Raw genomic sequence first — 24,210 nt, forward strand, 5'->3', positions numbered from 1 at the left:
GGGGAAGGAGTTGGGGTATAGTGGAGACAGTGACCAAAATACAGACTTGGCAATATTACAGGCCTAGTGATGTGACAGAAAGCTAGCGAAGAGGGTTATTGGAATGCAGAAAACATGCCATATGGAGTTAAGGTTGCAAACATAAGGTTGGTCTTGAGGTGATCTGGAGAATGAGTCTTGCGGGTAATGAAGTGGGGAGACCTCCAGCTTCCAGACGGGATATACCACGTGCCCGAAGGCTTGAATGACTCTTATGTGTTGAGACTGGTTGGCATCTGGAGTGGCTGAAGCTTTAGATGCTTGGTGGAGAGGAGACAGACATGGGGTTGTTGGAAAGGTAGTTTAGGCCAGATGGGAGGGCCTCAAAAGCCATGCTCAGGAGTCTGGGTTTTACAGGAAGGGCTAGAAGCTAGGAGGAGGAGGAGGAGGAGGAGGAGGAGGAGGAGGAGGAGGAGTGAGGAGAAAGAGGAGGAGCAAGGAGCGCTGAAAGTCCCTTTGAATGGGAGGTGATCTTGTTTCTGTAAGATCTCATGGAGGGAGTGTGGGGATGGTGTGGTGAAAGTGCACGAGTCTAGGGGCAGGGCTTGAAGTAGCTGATGTGTGAGTTAGGAACCGGAACTTGGCAGCTGCAGCAGAGAAAGAATAGAAAATCAGGGTCCACTGGTGCTCTTGCAGAATTCTTTCTCCGAGCACAACTCCTCCTAACACAACTTTCTATAATTTTTAATCTTTCTAAGGAAGTCTTTAAAAAATACTTGAAGAAGAGAAGCTTATTCCAACCTTTGAATGGTCTGAAAATTTATTACATTTCAGCTAGGAAAGAAGTATTATTTCACGCAAACTGGAACATGTGTGGACTGATTACTCAGCACAGCCACTTAATCTTTCAGAGTTAGGTAGGAGGGAAGCTATTTTAGTGGCCTTCAGTCTTCTTCCAGAACTTTGTCCAGGTTCCTCCCAAATGCTTGGTGAATTTTTCTGATTTGTATTCAGCACCCCCACAGTTCATTGTACATCTGTAAGCTGTAAGGAAGTTGATTTCATCCAACACCCCCCCCCCCCATCTCTGGCCTTCCACCTGAGAAAACAAATACGAGTCCATAGGTTCTTGTCCTGTGTCAGAATTTGCACAATGTGTAATCTGAGATGGGTCCAGCTGAGAGTATTACAGTTCTGGAGTTTAAAAAAGAGGAGTGGAATCTTTGTATTTTTTCTTTATTTTGAGCAATGCTTGGCAACTTGGACTGTTTGAAGGAGCAGTTACGTAAAATATCTCCTGCTAATTGAGTATTTGGGGAGAAAGCACCACCTTATTGTCTTCAGTTCATGTTAAAATATTTCTACCAACAATTTAGAGCTTTTCCATGGAGAATTTAATTTAGCCTTAGAACGTCCTGAACCTTGAGAAACTAAACTTAGAAAATTTTGAGTTGAGACATTTCGGTCTTACAAGGGTCCATACGTAAGTTCAAAAGGCTTATAATTACTTTCTCTTCCTTATGGCTTGAATATTTTGGAAAGTTCTTGGGATATTTCTTGGAGGGTTAGTGTACCAAAAAGCAAGAAAAGCGACCGATGGGCTTACCTTACCTATGTGTGTATGTTCCATGTTTGCTACAAAGCAGTGACCCTAGTGGTGTGTGAGACCCAGGGACACTTTCCAAGGTAAATGAAGCAGTTTACTAATGTCAGTTGATGAAGTAGTGGTGGTCTCAAAGTACCAAGTGGAAGTTTAATAACAATTAAATTTACCTTTAGTTAAGAGCTTTTCAGTTCTGTGTATTCCTTACGGCAATGGAATAAATGAAGGCTAACTTGATACTGAATTAACACTGAAATAGTTAAATTATTTGCATGTCAAGTAGTATAGTTTTTTAGGGATGATTCTGCAACACAACTGTATTGATGCTGGAACCACATTGATGATGTTGGTGTTTTTTCCCGTGTGTGGGCAAGCCTGTACCTGAAGACGTATGACTTCTGTGTTCCCAGCAAGGGATGTATTATACAACTCAGTGACTTTTTGTTTGTGAGGGTGGGTTCATTGCCTTGATTGAGAATTTTTTTCAATCCTGTGCATTACATTCTGGATGCCTATCCTTGTGCTGGGAGGTGAATGGAAGTTACCTCTTGCCCTTGGAGAGAAGACACTTTAATGGGAGGCAGAGAGAAACAGATAATTGTAATATGGGATAAGTGCTGAAATAGACATGAAAAAGCTTGAATGTGGAGAATGTCAAATATACACATACACATAAGTACAGACAGTAGGAGAATGAATGAACCCTCACGAACACCATCATAAACCCTCCCCAACACCATCACTCAAACAGTTCTCATCTCACGGCCATGCTTGTTGTAGCCGTACGCTCTGCTCTACTTACTCCCCTCCACCCTTTTGTTTGGAAGCAAATCCAAGACAATATATCATAGGGTGGGCATTTATAGATATTTGAAGAGTCAGAGAGTACACAGGGAAAATAAACTATACCTGGGGAGTTGGGAAGGAAGGAGCTCTGGAGAAGTAGCATTCAAGAATGGAGGGAGTAAGTTCTGGTTTCAGGTGAAAGGGAAGGGACCCAACGATTACTGCATTGTATTAGGGCTATTTAGTACACTAGTTCATTTTCTTCTTCGCAATAGTCCTATGAGGGAGGCACTATCTCTGTTTTACAAATGAGGAAATTAGGTTTCAGGCAGATTAAAATAAATTTGCCTGAAGTTATAAAACTAATTAGTTTTCCGGGTTGCAAACCAGCCTTGACTTAAAGCCTATTTAGTTTGCCATCTTTTGCACCATATGCATAGATACACAGAAGTGAAAGTACAAGATGTGTCTGTGAAAGTGGGACATGTGGAGTGCAGCTACAGGATGTGTGTGTGTGCGTGCCTGTGTGTGTGTGTTCATGTGTCTGTGTGTTTGTCTGTGTTTGGAGATGAAACTAGAGAAGGTGCTCTGGGCCAGGTTGTGAAGGGACTTTAATGCCATACTAAAGAGATAGAATATTGTCCTGAGGTTGGTGGAGTTCCAGCTGAGAGGTCTTTTTTTTTTTTTTTTAAGATTTTATTTATTTATTTGACAGAGAGAGATCACAAGCAGGCAGAGAGGCAGGCAGAGAGAGGAAGGGAAGCAGGCTCCCCGCTGAGCAGAGAGTCTGATGTGGGGCTTGATCCCTGGACCCCGGGATCATGACCTGAGCTGAAGGCAGAGGCTTTAACCCACTGAGCCACCCAGGCGCCCCCAGGCTGAGAGTCTTAAAGCACGAGAGCAGTGTTGTCAACTTCTCCAAAGGAAGAATATGCATGATATATGGAGACGGACTGGAACTGGAAGATGAGCTCAGGTGAGTACGGGTCAGAAAGATTATTTACTCAACCAGTACTTATGAAGTATAGACAATATGGCAGAGAACGATGAACAAGAAGCACATCTCCCTATTTCATAGAGATTAGTAGAGAATTAGTCACATGCAAATGGCCTGTTGTAATGTGATTTATAATAAGAAATATATATTTGGTCTTCAACCCAGTTCCTATAGCACAGAACTCCTAAAATCCTTGGAATTTCCTGTGATCAGAGCAGTAACTGTGTCTTTTGTTACGTTAATAAGGTGACTTGGGGTAAGCCCTTAGCGAACCTGAGATGCAGGCTGGTTGCCAAGGGAACCAACCTTGTGATTTGGAGATTTGGAACTTCTGATATCCTCCCTTCACAAACCTCCAGGCAGGGAGGGCACTGGAGGTTGAATCAGTCACCAATAATCAGTGATTTAATCAATCATGCTTATGTAATGAAGCACCCATTAAAAACCCCAAAGGACAGCTTTCAAAGAGCTTCTGGGTTGGTGAGCTCCAGGTATCTGGGGAGAGTGGAGTGGTGCTCCAAAAGGCTATAGAAACTCTGCACACTCCCCCATACCTTGACCTATTAATTTCTTTCATTTGGCTGTGCCTGGGTTATATCCTTTTTATAATAAACTTAATCCACTGAGTAAAATGTTTCTTTGAGTTCTGTGAGCTGTTGTAGCAAATTAACCAAACCTGAGGAGGGGTCACGGGAACTTCTGATTTATAGCCAATTGGTAACAAGCTGGGGTTGTGACTGATGTCTGAAAGGGTGTGTGTGTGTGGGGGGACCCAGGGAGCAGAGGACCAAGCCCTTAATCATTCACGAAAACCTCCTATATCTTGGGAAGAACAGTGAGTCTGCAGTATTTGAACCACGACCTGCTCCCTACCTGCCCTCCACCAGTTCCATATGAGGAAAGCTCCGTTCCTGATGGACCCAGCCAAGAGTCTGATGCTGTCTATACATAATCCTGTCAGAGCAGAGTTGAACGGCAGGACACCCAGATGTTGTGCTGAACAACAGGACACCCAGATGTTGTCTGAATTATTTGGTGCTGTGTGGGATACCTCCCCCTTCACATTCTGGGATTGGTTTCAGGACCATAATACCTATGATCCTATGAAAAGGTGATACACTTTCTAGTTCTCAGAAAAATGCAAAGTAAAACTGCAGTGAGATACTAGCACAGTCCTATTAGAACGGTGAAAATGAAAAAGCCCAAGAATACCAGTGTTGGCAAGGACGTAAAGCAAACTGAATTCCCAAACACCATTGGTGGCAGGGTGGCCATATCTACTAACACTAAACATATACATATCTGGTAAGCCAGCAATTGCCACTCTTAGATAAAAATCTAATAAGAAACGTATTTCAGGTCAATGTATTCTGTTCTGCATGTCTTGACAAGACATGAGCAAGAATATTATAGCTGCACGATTCAGAATAGACCCAAAGTGGAAACCATCCGAATGTCCAGTGGCAGAAGGATAGATAATTTGTGATATTCACACAAATATTTGAATAACAACAAAAATGACTGAACATTACTTCACTCAGCAACTTGGAAGAATGTCAGAAACAACAGTGAACAAAGAAGCCAGACATGTGGGTACATAGTCTTTGACTACATAAAGTTCAGAAAAAGGCAAGGAAAATGGCATATGGGTAGCGATTGAAAGGAGCTACACAGGGGGGGCTTCTAGAAGGCTTGTAATGTTTTATTTTTTGATCCTGGCCGCTTGTTACATAGTTGTGTTCCATTTGAGAAAACTTATGTCCCTATACACTATACACTTAGGATTTGTATGCTTTTCTGTATCTATATTATTATGCTTTTCTATATGAATATTATATTTCTTCTAGAAACAAATTCTGATAATTAGTATTGATGTTTACTAGTTGAGTTGAGGAAAACTCACTATTATCTGAAAGTCACAGTCGGGTTCTTCGTCTCTCTCTGTATTAGTGCCTGCTTGTTTTGTTGTGAGAACATCACCAACTAATGAAATAAAGTTAGGAAAAAGTTAAAGAAATTTGTTCCTGTATGGTTAAGCATGTGAATTCTATTTAGAAAATTTGTTACGATAGCAAGGTGAGGTACTAGGAAGGGTTAAGGCCATGACTGAGGGGAAGATAGGCTTGGTTTGGGACATGGGTCAGTGGTTGACTGGATATGGTTACCATTGACAATAAGTTTCTGATTTAGGATATGGAACAGTTGACATCAGCAAGATGAATTAGCAGGTGCCAGGATACATGGGGAGGGGCTTAGTTATGTTATTTTCTAAGATGGGGCTGGGTATCTGCATTAGGGTTTTGGAAAAGCACCTGAAGCTCTGAGATGTTACATTTGGAAAGAGGGATTTGGTGATCATTTGGATCGTAATTGAGGCAGTGCATTTATTGAATAGATGCTATTGTCAGCACTGCTAATTAGCTCTCATGAGGTAATTACCGTTATCTCTCCTTACACTTATGGGGAGACTGAGGCACAAGAGTTAAGCAGTTTGCCTTAGGTTATGCAAACAGTTAATTAGTGCCCAGGCCAGGATTCACAACCAAGTCTTTTACTCCAAGGGCTATTCTCTTTGCTATAACATCACATACTGCTTCTCCAGTCAAGAATGAATCTGGGGTGGACTGAGACTTTTGGAACAGCAGTCTGAGAAACTCAGCAGACCCTCTTCAATGAAACAACCCTTTAAGTGGTAATAAAAAAATATGAAAAAATTAAAGTCATTGGAAATTGACCTGAGGACGTAGAGCAAATGGAGAAGCATCCAAGAACACCTTCTAAATCTTAGTCTGCAGTATTTGAACCACGACCTGCTCCCCACTTGTCCTCCACCAGTTCCATATGAGGAAAGCTCCGTTCCTGATGGATGCAACCAAGAAGACAGGACTCGCTGTTCCCCAACCCCAGCTGTAGTCTAGGGCTAGGAGTTAGACCACCTGCTAGGAGAAATACTTTAAGTATCAGAAGAAAGGGAGGGAGGGAAGGGGAGACAGAGAGGGAGGGAGGAAGGGAGGGAGGGAGAGAGAGTGAAGGTGAGAGAGAGAGAGAGAGAGACACTAATCTATACATTCAAGAAGCCCCGCCCTGTCTTCCCCCTTGCTGTGGCTGCCAGGCTATTTGTGTCTCTGTGAAGCAGGCTGAGGACGCCTGCAACCACAGTGATGCCTGCAGTTGGGGTGGGGACTTGGGTGTACAGTCTCTTAAATAACACAAAGCTCGTGTTCTTCCTGAGATTCAGCAACTTTCCTTGAATATATGCTCCCTGGATTGCTACGAACCTTTGGTTAATTTGCAGAGTTCTGTCCATTTGCATAGTCGGTTTTCTCATTGCTTTGATGGAGGACAGAATTTTTGGAGGCCTCTTTTTGCTGACATCCTAGTTGCATTTTTGTCGGATTTTTTCTTAAGATTAATTAGTGGCTCTTTATAGTTTGGAAATCTAAAAGCCCATCCATAAGGATCAACTAAAAAAAGAAACTACGGTGTATCTTTATAGCAGAATATTGTGTAGTTGTTAAAAGAAAGATGTAATTTTAACTGTGCTTATAGAGAAGATTTTTCTTCAAGGAATAATGCTAAATGAAAACAAGTTGCAAAATAGTATGTGGTATTCTGTTTGTGTAAAGTATTGAATAAACAAGAGGAAAAACACAGGTGTGTGCTATATATATACACGTGTGTGTGTGTAGAACATTTCTAAAGGAATACAAAAAAAGAATATGATGTTTTCCTCTGGGCCATAGGAAGTGGAGGCTGCTTTTTAGATCCTCACCCCACTTACTATTATTTGAACTTTTGAGTTTACTTTGAAATAACTTTAAAAAGTCTTTGAATATTTGTTAGTTTTAAACTACCAATAGGATGATGTGTGTTAGTTTAGGTCTGCAAATTAAAGATTGCAAGATCTTAAAGACATTTGTGTTCATAGTCTACCCCCCCTTTTGCTTCCCTGAAGTGAGCACTTGTGATGTAGTTTCAATGCTTAGGAAATCCTGTTGCCTGAAAACTTTAAAAATAATTAATTCACTTTTAGTTTTGATCAGCTGGGGTAATCCACAAGTAGCGGTAATGACTAACCTGTTCCCTTTTCACTCCAGTGATCTTCTAGACTTTGTACATTAGTATCCACGCTCCCTGAACAAGTCACTATCTTTTGTAAGAACAGTAATAGCCATCCTCTGTCACCTTTATTTTTATCTTTGAAAGAGGAGGAATAATCACTCAGTCCTGAAACATCACGAGTAGGTATAAATTTAATTATCTGAATTGAAAATCTTCCTACCAACTGGAGGAAAAAAAACCCAACCAGTGTGTACACATAGGTTCTCCAGGGAGTTTTTGGTTAGCTACACTATGAAATCCTTCAGATTTCATAATATATCTTGTCTCATTTTCCTGTTATGAAATGAGGTTTACAGCCTGGCTTTTCTTGTCTCTTTTCAGATCACAGAACTGTGTGGTGCAAAGCGAGTTGGTTATTTTGGTCCAACACAGTTTTACATTGCCTTAAAACTGATTGCTGCAGCACAGTCTGGCCTCCCTGTACGGATAGAGAGTATTAAATGTGGTAAGTGTCTCCCATTTATACATTTTATTGTCCATGACCAGTGTCTTTTTTATGAGAACCGTTTTTAGTGGGCTTAAGGCCTGTTCTGTAAGCATTTGTGGAATTTCTCCTTGCTTCTTCCAACTGTTGTAAAATAAAGTAAGAAAACTTAGCAGGTATCTTACTTTTTCTTTCTGAAATGGGAAAAAAATTCAGAGAGTGACCTGAGATTCATGCCTTTTTAAATATTTTTTTAATTTTAGATTTTTTAGTGTTTTTTTTTTTTTTGCTTGTTTGTTTGTTTGTTTTTTAAGATTCATGCCTTTTAATGGACTTGAAGTTAAAATAGATTTTGTTTTTTAGCAGGAGATCAGGACAGGAATTCTAGAGCCTGTGGCAAAATAATAACATTTAGTTTTATTTTCCTCTTGAGGAATATATAATGCCATTTGGAGTTCTGTTAGGGACAAGGACACAAATACATGGGAGAGTTTGAGTGGAACCTATTTCTACTTCCTCTCCTGTCCCTGCGAGTCATATCATACATGATCGTCCTTCAGTCCCCCAATACCTGAAGCACTCTTCTAATGATCAGTAAGTACTATGGAGCTACCAAAATTTTGGCATAATGAACTTAGCTTCTCAAAGTTTTGATTTAATGTTTTCTTATCTTGCTATCCCTGTCCCCAGCTGAGTGACTTCTTTGAACACTTTGCACAACTTAAACAAAAAGCAAAGCCCCAAACTTAGCATCTTTTATACTGCCTCAATATTGGGCTTACAAATCTTTATGAAGAAGGTAGATTATTCCTGGGCCATGCTGAGGTCCTCTGTCCATATACTCTGATCTAAGTTACTCTCATAAATTCACACAGCCATGCAGGAGCTTCTTCCTTTTCCTCATTTTGAGATTAAAACCAGTCAACTGTCCATGCCTGTCCTGTAATGTCCTTGGTAAACCTCACAATGGGTTCAGGAAACTTGTAGAACAACTCTTGAATAGCTGAGAAGAGTCTGAAATCTTGACTATGGGAAATAAAATACTTTTGCGCTAACCATCAGGAAGCCACAATCATCATGCTAATCTTTATTAAAGGCTTAATGTCTGCCAGAAACCATCTCATTTAGTCCTCCTGACAGCCTACTACATTAGGTGTTTGTGTTCGTTTGCATTGCCTAGGATGAAGTGTGAAACAAATTCCACTGAAATCCCAGTGCCTTAACAAAATGCAGGTTCGCTTTCTGCTTTGCAGTGGGTTACAGTGACCCTCGAGGGCAGCTGCCCTCCATGTGGTGGCTTCATGACCCCAGCTACTTTGTCGCGGCACTCCCCGCTCCCCCGCAAGCACCTGTTCCTATAATTGCTGCAACAGAGAAATTGTTTCTCACCCTAGCAGTTAAATACTTGGTCCTGGATGTGACTCTCATTACTCCTGCTCAAGGCCAGAACTTGTCACATGGATCCGCTGAACTACACCACTCACTGGGGGTGGTGTCATTCTCTCCCGTGCCTGCAAGGAGAAAACTGGCTGTGGATAAACACTGGAAGTCTCTCCTGTGGTGCTGTTATCCTTTTCTTACAGATGTGGAAATTGAAGTTTAGGGGGCTTTGAGTAATTTGCCTAAAGACATAATGTTAGCGGAGTTTGGAGCCAGAAGCTCAGCCTTTGCTTCCCTCCCTTTTCCTGCATAGTAGCCTCTTCTTGATGATTCTGTTTAGTAAGGTGCTGATTGTAATCTGGAATCAGGGAGTATTTTCTGAATGGAAAAAAAAAAATCTGATCCAAAAGGCACACTTTGGTATTACATAATTTGGTTCCTTAAAATAATTTTTAATGGAGCATTATTTCAGTGGCAAGTTTGGTATTTACCACTATAAGTTAGAGTGATCACTGCTATAAGTCACTTGCTGTGATTAGTTTAAAGTCACATCACATTGTACTTGGACTTGGGGTAGGCAGAAAATTTCCAGTTTCCATTCCACTGTAAGTGATCATTAAGCTTTATTGTCGTATCTTCCAGTTTTATCTTCTGGAAAAGTTAAAGCTGCTTTGTTGTATACAAGAATACATTTTTAAAACTTTTGTTGCTTGTTTTAAGTTAGAATGGTTTTTTACTCAATTTGTGCCCACATCTACAGCTTACTTTCCTGGGAGTGGAGAGGGGATAAGAAGGGGTTGTCTAAATTATTACATGGGTAAAGGATTAACAGTTATTCACAAGTATAAGGCTTTCTCAGTTGTATTTTATAAATCCTGATGTTGCCTTTTATCTTTGACAGTTTAAGTGTATCCATAGTTAATTTTGAATTTTCTTCCTTCATTTACAGATTTATTAAATAAAAATTATTTGCAGTCAGCACATGTTAAGAATGAGAGCAAGATTGGGCCACATTTTGAGCTGCCACTTAGAATTTTCCCAATTTATTGCTTGAAATCCATTAAATCAGTGTTTGATGACACAAACCTTGAAGGCCAAAGAGAATACTCTGTGAGAACTTAATCTGAAAGGTTGTAGTAACGTCATCGTGCTCATGGAGTTGAGTTCATTCTTACTTCGAATTACCCGCGTCTCTGTGTAGTCTGTGTTAACCTCTAGCCCCTAGCCTTGCCCACTTTGGCCAACCACCACCATCTATAGTTGTTCAATCCAAGAACCTAGAAGTCATCCTTGATTCTGCCCTCTCCCTCACTCCAGAGGATAATCCATCAGCAGTCCTGGCCCTGTGGCTCTAGTCTCATTGCCTGCTCCCTCCATCTGTCTGTACCCACTAGACCAGGCCACCTTCAGCAGCTCACTCGGATGTCACAGTGGTTTTGTCATTGATTTCTGGCCTCCTCTCTTCTCTCTTCCAGTCTCTTTTCCCATGTGGCAGTAGGAATGATCTTTTCATCCATCTCCCGGAAATCCTCCCCTGGTTGGCTTGTTGTACATCAGACTTGAATCAAAGTCATTACACTCATCGTTAATGCCCTAAGTAATCTAGTCTCTTCTTCTCCATCCTTATCTTAAACTTGCCCCCTCCTCTTGTGTTCACAGTCTGTAGCCGGACCTCACTGGCCTAGCCATTTCTGGTGCAGGAAAGACCATGTTATCTCGAGGTCTTCGGTTCCCGCAGTCTGTTTCCCCCCATCTTTTTCCAGTGGCTGGCTCTTCCTGCTCATCCTTCAGGATTTGTGGACTGCCCCACCATTCTGTGTAAAGTAGGTTTTGTCAAATTAATTCATTAATGAAGGAACCAGCATAGAGTAAAGCTGGTTCAAGAAAGTGTAGGAGAGTCAGAAATATTTATAGTCATGGAAGGAAAGAATGCTGGAGTAAGATTGCTAAATTACATATAAAATTGGTTAATACCCTGTAGAGCAGTAAAACTATAACTTGGTTATTATACTCTTTTCTAAGATGAAATTCACTTGCATTGTTATTAGACAAGATTAGTTAGCTACCAGTTTTCTAGCAGTGAAGTTGTAGAATGTGTAATGAAGAGTAAATAGTAAGTCAAAGCCAAAATTCAGATCCCTAGGGAGTTAGGTAATCCTTGGATGGGTTAATCCTGTTAGACAATGCTTTTGGGTGGCCTCCCTACTTTACTCTCCGCCTGCATCTGCTCCTTTAGAGCGCTTTTATCAGTTTGTAAATACTCCTTTACCAGTTTGACTAATTTCTGTCTTCCTCACTAGTCTGCAAGCTTACCTGAAGGGAAGGGGGGAGGTCTGTGTTGTGGAGCACTGTAGACACTCGGGGTGTGTTTGTTGAGTGAGTGAAGAGATGAGTGCTTCTTCTTGGGGCCTGAGTCTTAATTATCTGTCACTTTTTAAGCTCAAACAGTTGGATTTCAGATTCATCCAGAACTCCTAAGGGGTTTCTAAAGAAGTCTTTCTAAGGCTGTGGTTCCCAGCCTTATTTGCACTTGAGAATCTGCTGGAGGGCTTTAAATGCAAAATAAAAAAATATAGGTGCTATAGGCCACCTCCAGAAATTCTCATTAAATTAGCCTGGGCTGCAGTCTGAACATAAGGATTTTTAAGAGTGTCCCAGGTGATTCTTACTGGGAGCCAGGGTTGAGACCACGTTCTAATGAAAGCTGAGTGGAGCATTTTCAAGAACTTTGCTTAAACTATGAGTATATTTTCAGTGATAGCAGGGCGTGAACTGGGGTGAGGCCAGAGGCACCCAGAGTACATAACTTTAAGGGGGAACTCATTCTTAGGACTGTACAAGTGCTGATTCTCCATTTACATAATCAGGACCCTGAGAGTAACCATCTCTTTAAATGTTGGCACTAAGTCTCTCTCTAGCCTCACCCTATTTGGCTTGTTAAACGAATGGTATAAACCTTACAGTGATATAGGAGGATAGAAGGAAGGGGTGAAATTGAGGGCCAGTGGAGAATTCCTGATGAGGAAAGTACATGGTGGATATTTGCCTCAGGAGCTGTTGTCCCTTCCTTTGTGAAGACTGGTCCCAACAGGGTGTGAGGACTGAGGGAGATAGGTAGGGCTGAGGTGGGCTCCTTTGGCAGTCTGATACTTCTTGGAATAATGTTTTAAGTGTATACAAACACATAGGAGTCGAAAGAAAACCAGTTATTTTGAAATTAAAACTAAAGCTTTTTAAAAAGTGTTATATGGCAGTATACATACTTTATTAATGCATGAAATAAGAGACTTAATAGTGACCTAAATAACTAGCATACTTTCAAAGCAGTGAGGGGCATAAACAATACTTCAAGATGTCTACAACAAGTGTAGTGTGATATATAAATATCTGGTCTCGGTGGGTGACAGTTACAGGTGCTGCTAATGATACTACAGTGTTTTGTGGCCTGTGTTCATAATCGAAGGAAATGCTAACTTGCAGCTAGGGTTGGGAGAATAAAGACATAATGTTTTTTCTTCACCGAGATGACTGGCCCCATGATTTTTTTCCACAGTCCCTCTGGAAGTCTCTGAATCCTAATAATGCAATAACGTGGTTCAGATAGCCTCTGGGGCTGGGCTCACCAAACTGATTATTGATCTGGCGGCAGGCTGGCACAGTCTGTAGTGAAAGGCGAAAGAATTAGGACAAAAGAGTAAGTTATTTGCAAAATGAAATACATTCAATTCTAAGGTGTTTTTTAAAAATTAAATGCCCTTTTATGAAATTGATGAGTAAATGTAATTTATTTGCCATTACCCCTCCAAAAAATTACAAGAGGGAGGCTCCCGCCCCCCCCAGGTAGGAGTGTTGTGGTCATGGTTCTGTCACCAGATTGCTGCATGACTAAGACAAGGCCCACCCTCCCCTTCCTGGGCTTAGTTCTTCACCTGTAAGATGCAAATATTCCAAGCAGGTTTTCTCTAGGCTGTTTTCTAGCTCTGAAATGCCACAGTTTCTTGCTGAGTGTTCAAACCTGCAATAGAAAGAATATTTTAATTTTCTGGATGACAGTATAGCCTTGTGACTGAGTGTGGGCTCCAGTAATAGGTTGCCTGATTTTGAATTGTTTGCACCATCACTTTTTGTGTGCCTTCAGACAAGTTTCCTAACCTTTTTGAGCTTTAAATGGCTCACCTGGAAAAAGGGATATACCGATAGTACCTGTCTTACATGGTTGTTGTGAGCATAAAATCAGGTAATGTCAAAAATCTGGAAAAGCATCTAAACTGTGCCATCTAATGTGGTACTTACTAGCCACATATGGTTATTGTTGGTTGAGGAATCAAATTTTTAATGTAAATTATTTAAAATTTGAATAAAAATACTCAAGCAGTGTAAAATATTTTTCCATTAAATGCACCTTTATTGTTTTAGTAAGACTATGTTTTACTTTAACCATTGCATTATGTAAGACTGGGATCAGCAAACTTTTCCTGTAAGGGGCTAGGTGGTGGATATTTTAGGCTTTGTGAACCATAAGCCTTTGCTGCAACTACGTAACTCTGCCCTTGAACCATGAAAGCGGATATGGATGATATGTAAACAAAGGAGAGTGGCCATGTTCCAAAAAATCTTTATTTATGGCCACTGAAATTTGAATTTCATACAGTTTTCATATCACAACTCTTTTTCTCTTGATGTTTTCCAGACATTGAAAAATGTAATACCCATTCTTAACTCCCAGAGTATACAGAAATAGGCAGTGGGCTGGACTTCCTTCACAGGTTTATGTCTAAAATAAATTAATTCATGTCCATCAAAAACCTCTTACAACAATGTTTGTAACAGCTATATTCATAATGGCCCCAAACTGGAAACAGCCCAGATGTTTCTCATAGGAGAATGGATTTAAAAAAAATCTCAATATATTCATAAAAATGGATTATTCCATAGTGATGAAAAGGAATAAACTGTGTCTGCATGCAGTAAACTGGTTGATTCTCACAGACAAAATATTGTGAAGGAAGCTAGTTTCAAGGATAAATACCGAACGATTCCATCATGTGAAGTTCTATATTGGGAAAGGTAGTCTGGATGTAGAGATTAGAACGGGGTTTGCCGAGTGGGACAAGGAGAGGGGATTGACTAGAAATGGATGTGAAGGAAAATTCTATAGGATGGAAATGTCATATCTTAATTTGGGTGTATGTGCTTATATATACATACATTTGTCAAAATTCTTCAGATGGTACACTTAAGATTTATGTAAATTATCCCTCCATACAAAATACTTCTTACATAATTTAAAAAGAAATCATTTAGTTGTTAACATTTAATGTTATAATATCTCTTAGTAAAATCCAGATTTCTGGCCACAGTGGTCCACATTCCCTCGTGGTAACCAGCAACTGGAACTGTGCTGTGCTAGTAGGGTAGCCAGTGGCCATACTAGTGTGGCTGCTGAGCACCAACAATGTGGGATGTCTGAATCAAGGTGTGTAGTGCAGGTAAAATACACCTGGGAGTGGAAAAACAAGTCTGAAAAAAAGAATGTGAACTATTTCATTAATAATTTTTATCTCAATTGTATCTTATACTGGTAATATTGAGTTGAAATAATTATTAAAATTAACTTCACCTGTTTCCTTTTTTATTTGAAAGAGTTTTGAAAAATTGTGACAAAATGTACATAACATAAAATTGACCATAAAATTTATCTGAACTGTGTTTGTTTAAAGTAATCTCCACACCAAATGTGCGGCTCGAACCCCCGACCCTGAGATCAAGAGTTGCATGTTCTACCCACGGAGCCAGCCAGGTGCCCCACCTTGACCATTTTTTAATTGTACCCTTTAGTACATTCATATTGTGCAACCATGTCCACCATCCATCTCCAGAACTCTTTTCATCTTAAATATGTGAAACTCTAAAGCCACTAAACAGCTCTGCATTTCCCCTTGCCCTAGTCACAGGCAACCACCATTCTACTTTCTGTCCCTATACATTTGACTCTTGATCCTTCGTATAAGTGAAATCATACAGTATTTGTCCTTTTGTGACTCTCTTCACTTAAAAAATTCTACTTTCAGCCTCTATATGTTTGTTGACTCTTTGTATAAGTGAAATCATAACAGTCTGTGTCTTCGTGTGACTCTCTTCTTCACTTAAAAAATATTGTAGTTACTATACAATTTACAATTATGTATGCGGCTCGCCTTCAATTTCTGGTGGACAGTATTGACAGTGGCAGTGACAGTGAACAGCAGCTGCCATTTTAGATGGAACGTGGGCTCTCTCTGCTCAGCCCCGCCTCTCCCCATTGTCTTTTATCGTTTGTTATTCCATTTCTGTTTTATGTTTACATTTTTTCTAATTGAGGAAATGGAAGTATTTCTTATATTCACGTTGCCACCAAACATGGAAAATGAAAGGATTTTTCCCTTACTTTTTAGAGGGTCAGTTGTTTAGAAGCATAGTTTTCTTTGAGGAAGGGAAAAATAGTCATTTATAATTTAATATACAAAGTGTTTCTATGTTCAAAGACTACAACCTAAGATAACATTATGAAACAAATTACCGCCTTGGATGGCTGTATGCATGGTCTCTGTGGCCCCCATAAACCTTCAGTTTGAACTCTTTTTATTTCCTTGTGCTTAACTTAATTCAGTTTGGGAGAAGAGATTCTAACCAGCTAATAACTAACAAACTAACAAACGACTCTTTTGTGATTACTTAATGTACATCATTGGATAGCAGATACTTCATTGATTAAGTTTTTAATAAAGTTTCACTATTAAATATGGTGTCCATATGACTACAAAAAACCATTTAGACTGAGTATTTACAAATTAGAGTTTTACTTTCCACTTTGTGGAAGCTTGGGGCAGTTTAAGCTCCAAGGTAGATAGCCCCTTCATGAACATTTTCACTGATAGGATTATTATTATTTATGGTTACAATTCTGTTAAGTGGGAGTTGTTTAAGACCACATAAGCAGAGAAAGTACAAGAGAAATTCAGCTTATATTTGGTGTTTTGCTGTTTGGTGGCCATCTAGAGGAGAGAGGTTTTTTGCCAGGTGACTAGTTCTGGAGAAATGCCATAGCCAGGGAAGGAAGAGACTGTGTGAAGCGACAGTGTCCTATCGGATATCTGGGAGTTCTAGTATATTAATAGTTGATATTCATCTTCTCGTGTTTGTATTCTGTTGTTCCCAAAATTACGTGTTGAACACCCAGTAAAACACTGGTCAGGGAGTTTACAAATGTGAACATTTACTTCTCTTCTCCCTCAAGTAGTGTTTGGCAGTGGAGTCATCCTCTCGTGGACAGTCGGGGTACAGATTATTTTATGTGATCTCATTCCAGCTTTTTAGATACCTTTTGCAGACTGAACTGAAACAAATACCTTTCTGAGAAAATAACCATAGGATGAGCTTATATTTGATTTACACAGTATCTGGGTTTTCTTTTCTTCTGCTCTCTTTCTTGTGTTCAAAATGGTGGCCATCTTCTCTTTAGAGGAGAGTCCTGGTTTAATTTTCCAGATTCCTTATTCGATTTATGTCTCTTGGGCCTTTGGCTGATGGATCATGCAGGGAATCATCATATTGCCTACTTCTTTGAATCAAATGTGAACATAGCAACTAAAAATAAACATGATGTGGATATCCGAGAACCAGGGGCCTTCTTTGCCTGGGGAGCTGGGATACTTGGTTGTTGTTGCTAAGATGTTTTCTGGCTTTAGCACAGCATCAATCAGTGGAAGTGCAGCTGTGTTTGGAATAGAGCGCTGATGGAAGTGCAGAGGCTCGGTGATGAGTATTCTCCTGAACAATGGATACAGATGCAGATCATTAACATAATCCATAATATTATCCCCATTTTGGGAGTTCTTTGTGTTGTGTGATTGTGTGTGATTTGCTGTGCCGAGAACTAGAAGTGTGCCAAAGCACCATTTCTGTTTGAGAATAGTTTTATCAGATATTTGAAAGATAAGTAAATATTCCAGGCTGTTGCATTTCTACTCTTTGTAGCCTTGTGAGTGTGGCTAATGGTTTTGACAGTAGAATCTGGCTCAATGTTGGATTGATTGCTCTAACTTGATCCCATTTTCCTTATTCCTTTCTGAAAAGACAATTGGAGATCAAGTGTGAAAATTCCTTAAGGAATGATGTAGGCTAAAAAACTGTTTTACCCAGTAAGTTTGCCCTAGGAATGAGGGGCCTTTCTGTAGGGCAGCAGTTCTGGGGACTGACAGCTCTGCCGTAGACAGCAAGCTGTGGGATCTTGGGGGTGTAACTTAGCTCCATTGAGTCTGTTTCCACATCTGTAAAAGAAGGCTGATGGTAGTCTTACCTTGCTGAGATGTTGTGAGGGTTAAATGATGTAACATTTGCAGATCTCGATATAGTGTCTGGCGTATAATATGTGTTGTATAGATTTTGCCTCCTTCATTTGCCACTTACAGTGTTTATACAGTAGCACAGCCTTCTTGCTGGTGCTGGACTAAAGGCTGAGGTGGGAGATCAGTCCAAAACCTGAATATCCTCTGCAGTGACTTGACAGCATTTAAAAACGTGAAGCCAGCATGCCATGGTAGAACTGAAGCATTTTTCTCTCGTGACATTATTATAGGAGTTTTCATTGTGTCCAAATAAAAATTGAATCTATACTTAGTGCTCTGGAATTTTTCCTCAAAAGTGATTCATCTTTTGGCCATTGAGCCTGCTTTTCACAGTTTTAAAATAAAGTCTCACTTGAGCTTCTCTGTTCTGGTCCTAAAGAACTGCCACTGCCTCGCTTTATGATGTCGAAGACCGACGCTGAGATACGATTTGGGAACCCGGCTGAGCTTCATGGGCCTAAGGCTCAGATTCCGTATTCAGTCACTGAAAAAAACACCTTCAAGAGAATGGACGATGAGGATAAGCAGGTAAACAGCCTAATCGGGCGTGTCCATTTTATTCTGATCATAAAACCTCACGTAGCAGTGCCTCATATCCGCTGTCAAGCTTCTAGCAAACCTCGCCATCTGGGATATAATTATAGACTTGGAAGTGAGCCAGTAAAGTTTCCTTGTAGCAAGAAAAAGCAGCTGACATATAGCTACCCTTGGGTCCTTAAAAGCCTACTTGAATGTGTCCAAAGTAGGCTACTGATTTAACACACTTACTTGATTCTCTAATCAGCATTTCCAGATGGGTTCTTTGAAACGTAACTTACAGGATTTTTTGTTTGTTTGTTTTTAAGTAAATGCTACACCCAACCTGGGGCTTTAACTCAGGACTCCATGATCAAGAGTTGCAAGCTCAACTGATTGAGCCAGCCAGGAATCCCCAGGTTTTTTTTTTTTTAATTTTTTTAAGGTTTTATTTATTTATTTGACAGAGAGAGATTATAAGTAGGCAGGGAGGCAGGCAGAGAGAGAGGGAGAGGCAGGCTCTCTGCCGAGCAGAGAGCCTGATGTGGGGCTCAATCCCAGGACCCTGAGACCATGACCCAAGCCGAAGGAATCGGTCTGAGCCACTGAGCCACCCAGGTGCCCACCTAGGAGTTTTTAATAGATTCTCTCCTTACAAAAAGTTTGGAGAAAAGATTTCTGTGGTTAAATATGTTTGGAGAATGCTGCTTCATATTCTTTTCTTGGGGGAAAGACTATATCCTCAGTCTTGGGAGTCATAGTGCACATTGGCACATTCAAGGCCCTGAGAAGTCCTGCTGTAAGGAAACCTAGAGATTTGTGCTTACTAGACTTCTCTCACCAAGAAATCTTCTCTTGCAGAGCATGTTTGGAATTCCATCTTGGGAAATGCTGCCATTACACATTTAGCAGGTTAGGGACAAGGATAGGGAGGACGGGCTTTTAAAATTAGAGCACTAATTGCAATAGTCAGGTGGTGATTGATCGAGATAGAAGTATAAAATCTCAGAGGAGTGAGCCTATCAAGAAAGAGGTAAATAGTCTTATGCATTAGTAAACCCTGATGGCATGAAGGTACAGCTCATACTTCTAATAAAGGTACTGAATCATGCAGAAAAGTCAAATTATATTCAATATAGTATCTTCTGTAAGACAAAGATATTCATATTTTAGGAGGACGAATCAAAATATTTTTTAAGTGCAATGAATATTAAGTCAAAAAACTAATTTACATTGCTCACCATGATAATGCTGTATATATGAGGTTGCTACAGAATTTTTATATTTATAGTCAAGTGACGGGTATATATAGCATGTCCTGTTAAATAACTCCATGTGCTGTTGCTTTTGTAATTCTGATACATTTTAAACAGATTCTTCAGGGATGGAGACACACACACACACACACACACACACACACCATCTCTTCAATCAGTGCTCTGGCGCGTGTTCCTACTAGTGTTTGGAAAGGAATGAGGGTTCACTATCCTAGGGTGGTTGATACCCCAGGGACTTTCTAGGCCCATTCCCTGGCTGCGCGGTTGAGGACACATCCTTTCACCTCAGGTTGGGTTTATAGTAGTCCCACCCAATCTGTTGATGTGAACTCACACTTTCCTTTTCTCGAAAAAGAGTGTCTGATCAGTATCTCAGATCGCATTTTTTAGCACCCATATGGTCTGCATGTTGATTGGAGGTACTGTTTCCTTGTTACTTGGGTGCTCCGAAGTTACCAGTTTATTGGTAGTATTAAAAAAAGAGGCAGAGGAAAAAAAAAAAAGAGGCAGAGGGGCTCCTGGGTGGCTCAGTGGGTTAAGCTTCTGCTTTATGCTCAGGTCATGGTCTCAGGGTCCTGGGATAGGGCCCGGGTAGGGCTCTCTGCTCAGCGGGGAGCCTGCCTCCCCCCTCTCTCTCTGCCTGCCTCTCTGCCTACTTGTGTTCTTTCTCTCTGTGTCAAATAAATAAATACTTTTTTTAAAAAAAGGTGGAAACCCAGTAGCAGAGTAACATGGTTTACCTTGCCAGAGCCCTACATAGAATTCACCTTTCAACTGAGGTTTGAACTGTCGCTTGTTAAAACCTCCATCTTAGAGTTTAGAAGTGGTTTACCCATAATGAACTGTTCAGTAATCCCCCAGTGTGAAAAAGCTGGCATTTTACTTTGGCATAGTAAGCTCCAGGAACATTTAGCATTAAGCATTTTAAATGTGTATTTTTAATATCCACATTTGCTAGAAAACTTGGTAAGTGTAAATCCAGGAAATAGGAGCCTTTATCAACGAAGGAAAGTTGAATTTATCCACAAAGAGATCCGGTCTGGGGAGTATGAATGCTCTTTCATGTGATCATTGTCTTCCATTTTCCAAAGGAAAATTTTAGCAGAATAACTGAAAGCATTTCAGGCTCGTTTTAGTAATCTAGACAACTAAGCGCTGGCGAGACTTTGTTCTCTGGGAGATGTGAATCCTCAGACACTGCATTTTAACTGAACTGTGTTTTTGAGAAAACATTCCCTCCATTTGTTAAATCAACCATCTCGCCAGCAGTAGAGTTGCATTATACTTCATAACTGCAGCTCGGAGCGCCAGGCTTCTCGAGTGATTGCCCCTGAACTCTGCTCTGGTTCTTTTGAAGCAGGAAACACAGTCTCCCACGATGTCACCCCTCGCCTCCCCTCCTTCTTCCCCGCCTCATTACCAGAGGGTGCCCTTGAGCCATGGCTACAGCAAACTGCGGAGCAGCACGGAGCAGATGCATCCAGGTAAGAGGCGATCTTGTCCAGCTGTCCCAGGCTGTGTAGAGACTCCTTAATCTATCAGCGGGCAACGCCACCAGCTGCCGAATCTCCTGGCTTAATTACCTCTGTCCTTGGAAACATGGCTCAATTTAATTTTATACTCTCAAGCAAGGTTTTTGTTTTGAAATCTATCTTAGTAATAATGCCTTGTCTCCTACCCTACAAACTAGTTTATCTTTAGACTTGTAAATGATTTAGATGATTTAATCCTTCATATACAGATTTCATTACACAGGAACATAGCATGTGAAAGATGGTATTGTCTTGAATTGTTGTTCCTTTCGGCAAACATTCCAAACGTATTTGTATAACAACTGCTTTTATGAAACTACTTAAAAATATAACTCTGCAAAAGCAAAAGAGTTGATTCGACCTTTAAAGACCAATCACACAGAAATGAAACTAGCTCCTGTGCTTGGGAATAACAATAAGGGAAATAAATGGTAGGGGAAGCGTTTTGCTGAGAAACTGTAAAATGCCTAGTTGTGGGGTTGCCTGCTTCTCACATTGGTGCTGTGCTGGCCACGTTTGTGGTAAAATACGTTAGTCGGTTCCGAGGATGACTTGCAGAGTTGGCCGCCTAGCCTGCAGTGCCTAAAGCTCCGTAAATTCACTGCAGCATCTTGTCCTCCTGGGGCTCAGGCTCATAGTTTAAGATAGGACTAATTAAAGGTATTCTAGAATTGGTTATCCGTAACCCTCCTTTTGTATTTTGTGGGGTGTGTTTGAAAATGACCTAGTTTCTGCAGGTTTTTGCTGCATTGAAAATAGTGGGGTGTTCTAGAGGGACGCAGATAAAAATGTGTGCTAGGCTAGAGGTTGGAATCTTGTAGAGAGGAGCAGGTGTGGCATAATGGAAAAATCTTTTGATTGGAATCAGAAGGCGTGGGTTTAATGTGACTAACATGACCTTGGGCAAGCCGTTGAACTGCTCTGAACCACGATTTCCTTTCCTCTTTTAAAAATGGGGTAACAGTATTCTGTAGGGGTGTTATGAGGATTAGTGAGAACAGAAGTATCAAGTCTGATTGGAAATTCAGTCCTATGCAAATGCAAATGCAAGATGATGTTATTAAGGGTTAGTAACAAAAAAATGTCTCTCCTGAAACTTGGATGTGAAATGAAATGAGAATTCTTCATTTTCCTCTTAGAATCTCTCTCTCCTGCCTGACTTCCCTAGTTTTAGAAAAGGAATTCTTTTTGATTCCTAATGTTATTTGGGCTTGGACATTGGAGTTTTATCCCCAGCCCTGGTGCCTGTTTTTTGTTTTTTTATTCATAGGCGAGTCATTTTTTGTTCTGCCCACTCAGCCTGTTACTGAGTTCTACCTTACCTTTTTTTCCTTTAACAACTTGTCTGCAGGGGCGCCTGGGTGGCTCAGTGGGTTAGGCCTCTGCCTTCGGTTTAGGTCATGATCTCAGGGTCCTGGGATGGAGCCCCACATCGGGCTCTCTGCTCAGCGAGGAGCCTGCTTCCTCCTCTCTCTCTCTCTCTCTCTGCTTGCCTCTCTGCCTACTTGTGATCTCTCTCTGTCAAATAAATAAAATCTTAAAAAAAAAAAAAAACCCAACTTGTCTGCATTCACCCTCTCTACTCCTTGCCCCATTCTTTCCTCATTCCATCCACCTTGGGCTTCCATTCTACCATTGGCAGGGAGACAACCCATTTCTCTCCATCTTTCTAGTCTTTTAGAGTACTGTAGAGTTACTCTTTTTCTTTTTAAATTAAATTTAATTTTTAATTTAATTTTTAAAATTAAATTTAAAAAATTTAATTTAATTTTTAGAATTAAATTTAATTTTTTAAATTTAATTTTTAAATTTGAGACAGAGAGAGAGAATGCACACAGGAGCAAGTGCATGAGCATGTTGGAGGGGTGGACTCCCCACTGAGCAGGGACCCTGAGTCTGGGCTCAATGCCTGGACCCTGGGATCATGACCTGAGCCAAAGGCAGTCACTTAACCAACTGAGCCATCTAGGCGTCCCTAGAGTTTTTCTTAATTTATGCCTTTTCAGAGGGAAGTCTCACTGCTGGAATATTTTTCTAGGAATACATTTTTCTGGGGCCATTTCCCTGTCCAAGATTCTGCCATGATTCCTGGCTAGTGGGGAATATATGTGAGTATGTTTTAAATCAGACTGAGTGTCTCCAGACCAATCTGATTGAGAACCCCTTTTCAACTTCTCTCCTGGCTCCTGCTAGTCTAACCTGCTGGATGTAGCTGTAGCTAATGCTCAGGGGCTGAGACTTGTGTGCCAGGCATGGTGCACAGATCTTCATGTGCGTTATTTGCTTCTTAACACAACCCTCAGAGGCAGATACTGCTACCCATGTTTAAAAAATGTTAAATCACAGTAATACATCCGTATAGTTAAGTAATACTTAAATACCTTTAGTGGAAACAACTGTTCTCCTTCCAATTCAACATATTTCTGATCTCCAGAGGCAACTACTTTCAAATCTTATCTGTTTCTTCTGGTATCTAAGGTCTTATCTCCAAATCAAGATACCTGTTCTGTTTTTTCTTATGCATCTTATTCTGACCTATCAATTCTAGGAACATACTCTCTTAAGACCATGGGCTGTGATGTCAGTCTCCTGGGCCGAAAGGTAGACTTGATGAGCCTGTGTTTCTGGCCTTGTGTGACTATGGCTATAGGAACTTTTCTGTTTCTCGTATCTGTAAAATGGAGTAACATCTGTTTCAGAGGTTTGCTCTGTGGATCAAAGAAGGAATGTTATATAAACCTCCGTTCCTAGCACAGTTCCTGGCATATTATAGGTGCTCTTGTGTTGCCTAGTATTTTCTTTTGTGTTTTTAGAATCTGGTACCTCTTTTACTTATTTATTTGTTTATTTTAAAAATGATTTTATTTATTTATTTGACAGAGAGAGAGAAAGAGAGATCATAAGTAGGTAGAGAGGCAGGCAGAGAGAGAGAGGGAAGCAGGCTTCCTGTGAAGCAGAGAGCCTAATGCAGGGCTCGATCCCAGGACACTGAGACCATGACCTGAGCCAAAGGCAGAGGCTTAACCCACTAAGTCACCCAGGTGCCCCTGGTACCTGTTTATTTTTGAAGCTCTTCAGTATTCTTGAAAGTCACCTTCTGGATATCATTCATTAGGTTGACTGTTTTTACTGTGCTGTTACTAGTGGTTCCTATTCTAATTGGACACTGAATCTCAGAGTGATGACATCTTTATGCTTCATATTACA

General features: G+C 40.5%; 1 protein-coding gene across 5 annotated transcripts in view; it reads left to right on the top strand.

Annotated features, from left to right (window-relative positions):
• The window catches only part of REPS2 (RALBP1 associated Eps domain containing 2), a 234,922-nt gene that overhangs the window by 54,357 nt on the left and 156,355 nt on the right, over window positions 1-24,210 (top strand). For 3 of the 5 annotated variants that reach the window (XM_059158712.1, XM_059158714.1, XM_059158715.1), the window contains exons 2-4: window positions 7,809-7,932; window positions 18,058-18,206; window positions 20,829-20,955. In XM_059158712.1, the coding sequence (XP_059014695.1) occupies window positions 7,809-7,932; window positions 18,058-18,206; window positions 20,829-20,955 (400 nt within the window). The remainder of the gene's footprint in view (window positions 1-7,808; window positions 7,933-18,057; window positions 18,207-20,828; window positions 20,956-24,210) is intronic. The other 2 variants (XM_059158713.1, XM_059158717.1) reach the window with 1 other exon arrangement.

Source organism: Mustela lutreola, chromosome X (assembly GCF_030435805.1).
Source record: "Mustela lutreola isolate mMusLut2 chromosome X, mMusLut2.pri, whole genome shotgun sequence".
In the NCBI taxonomy this organism is placed as follows: domain Eukaryota; kingdom Metazoa; phylum Chordata; class Mammalia; order Carnivora; family Mustelidae; genus Mustela; species Mustela lutreola.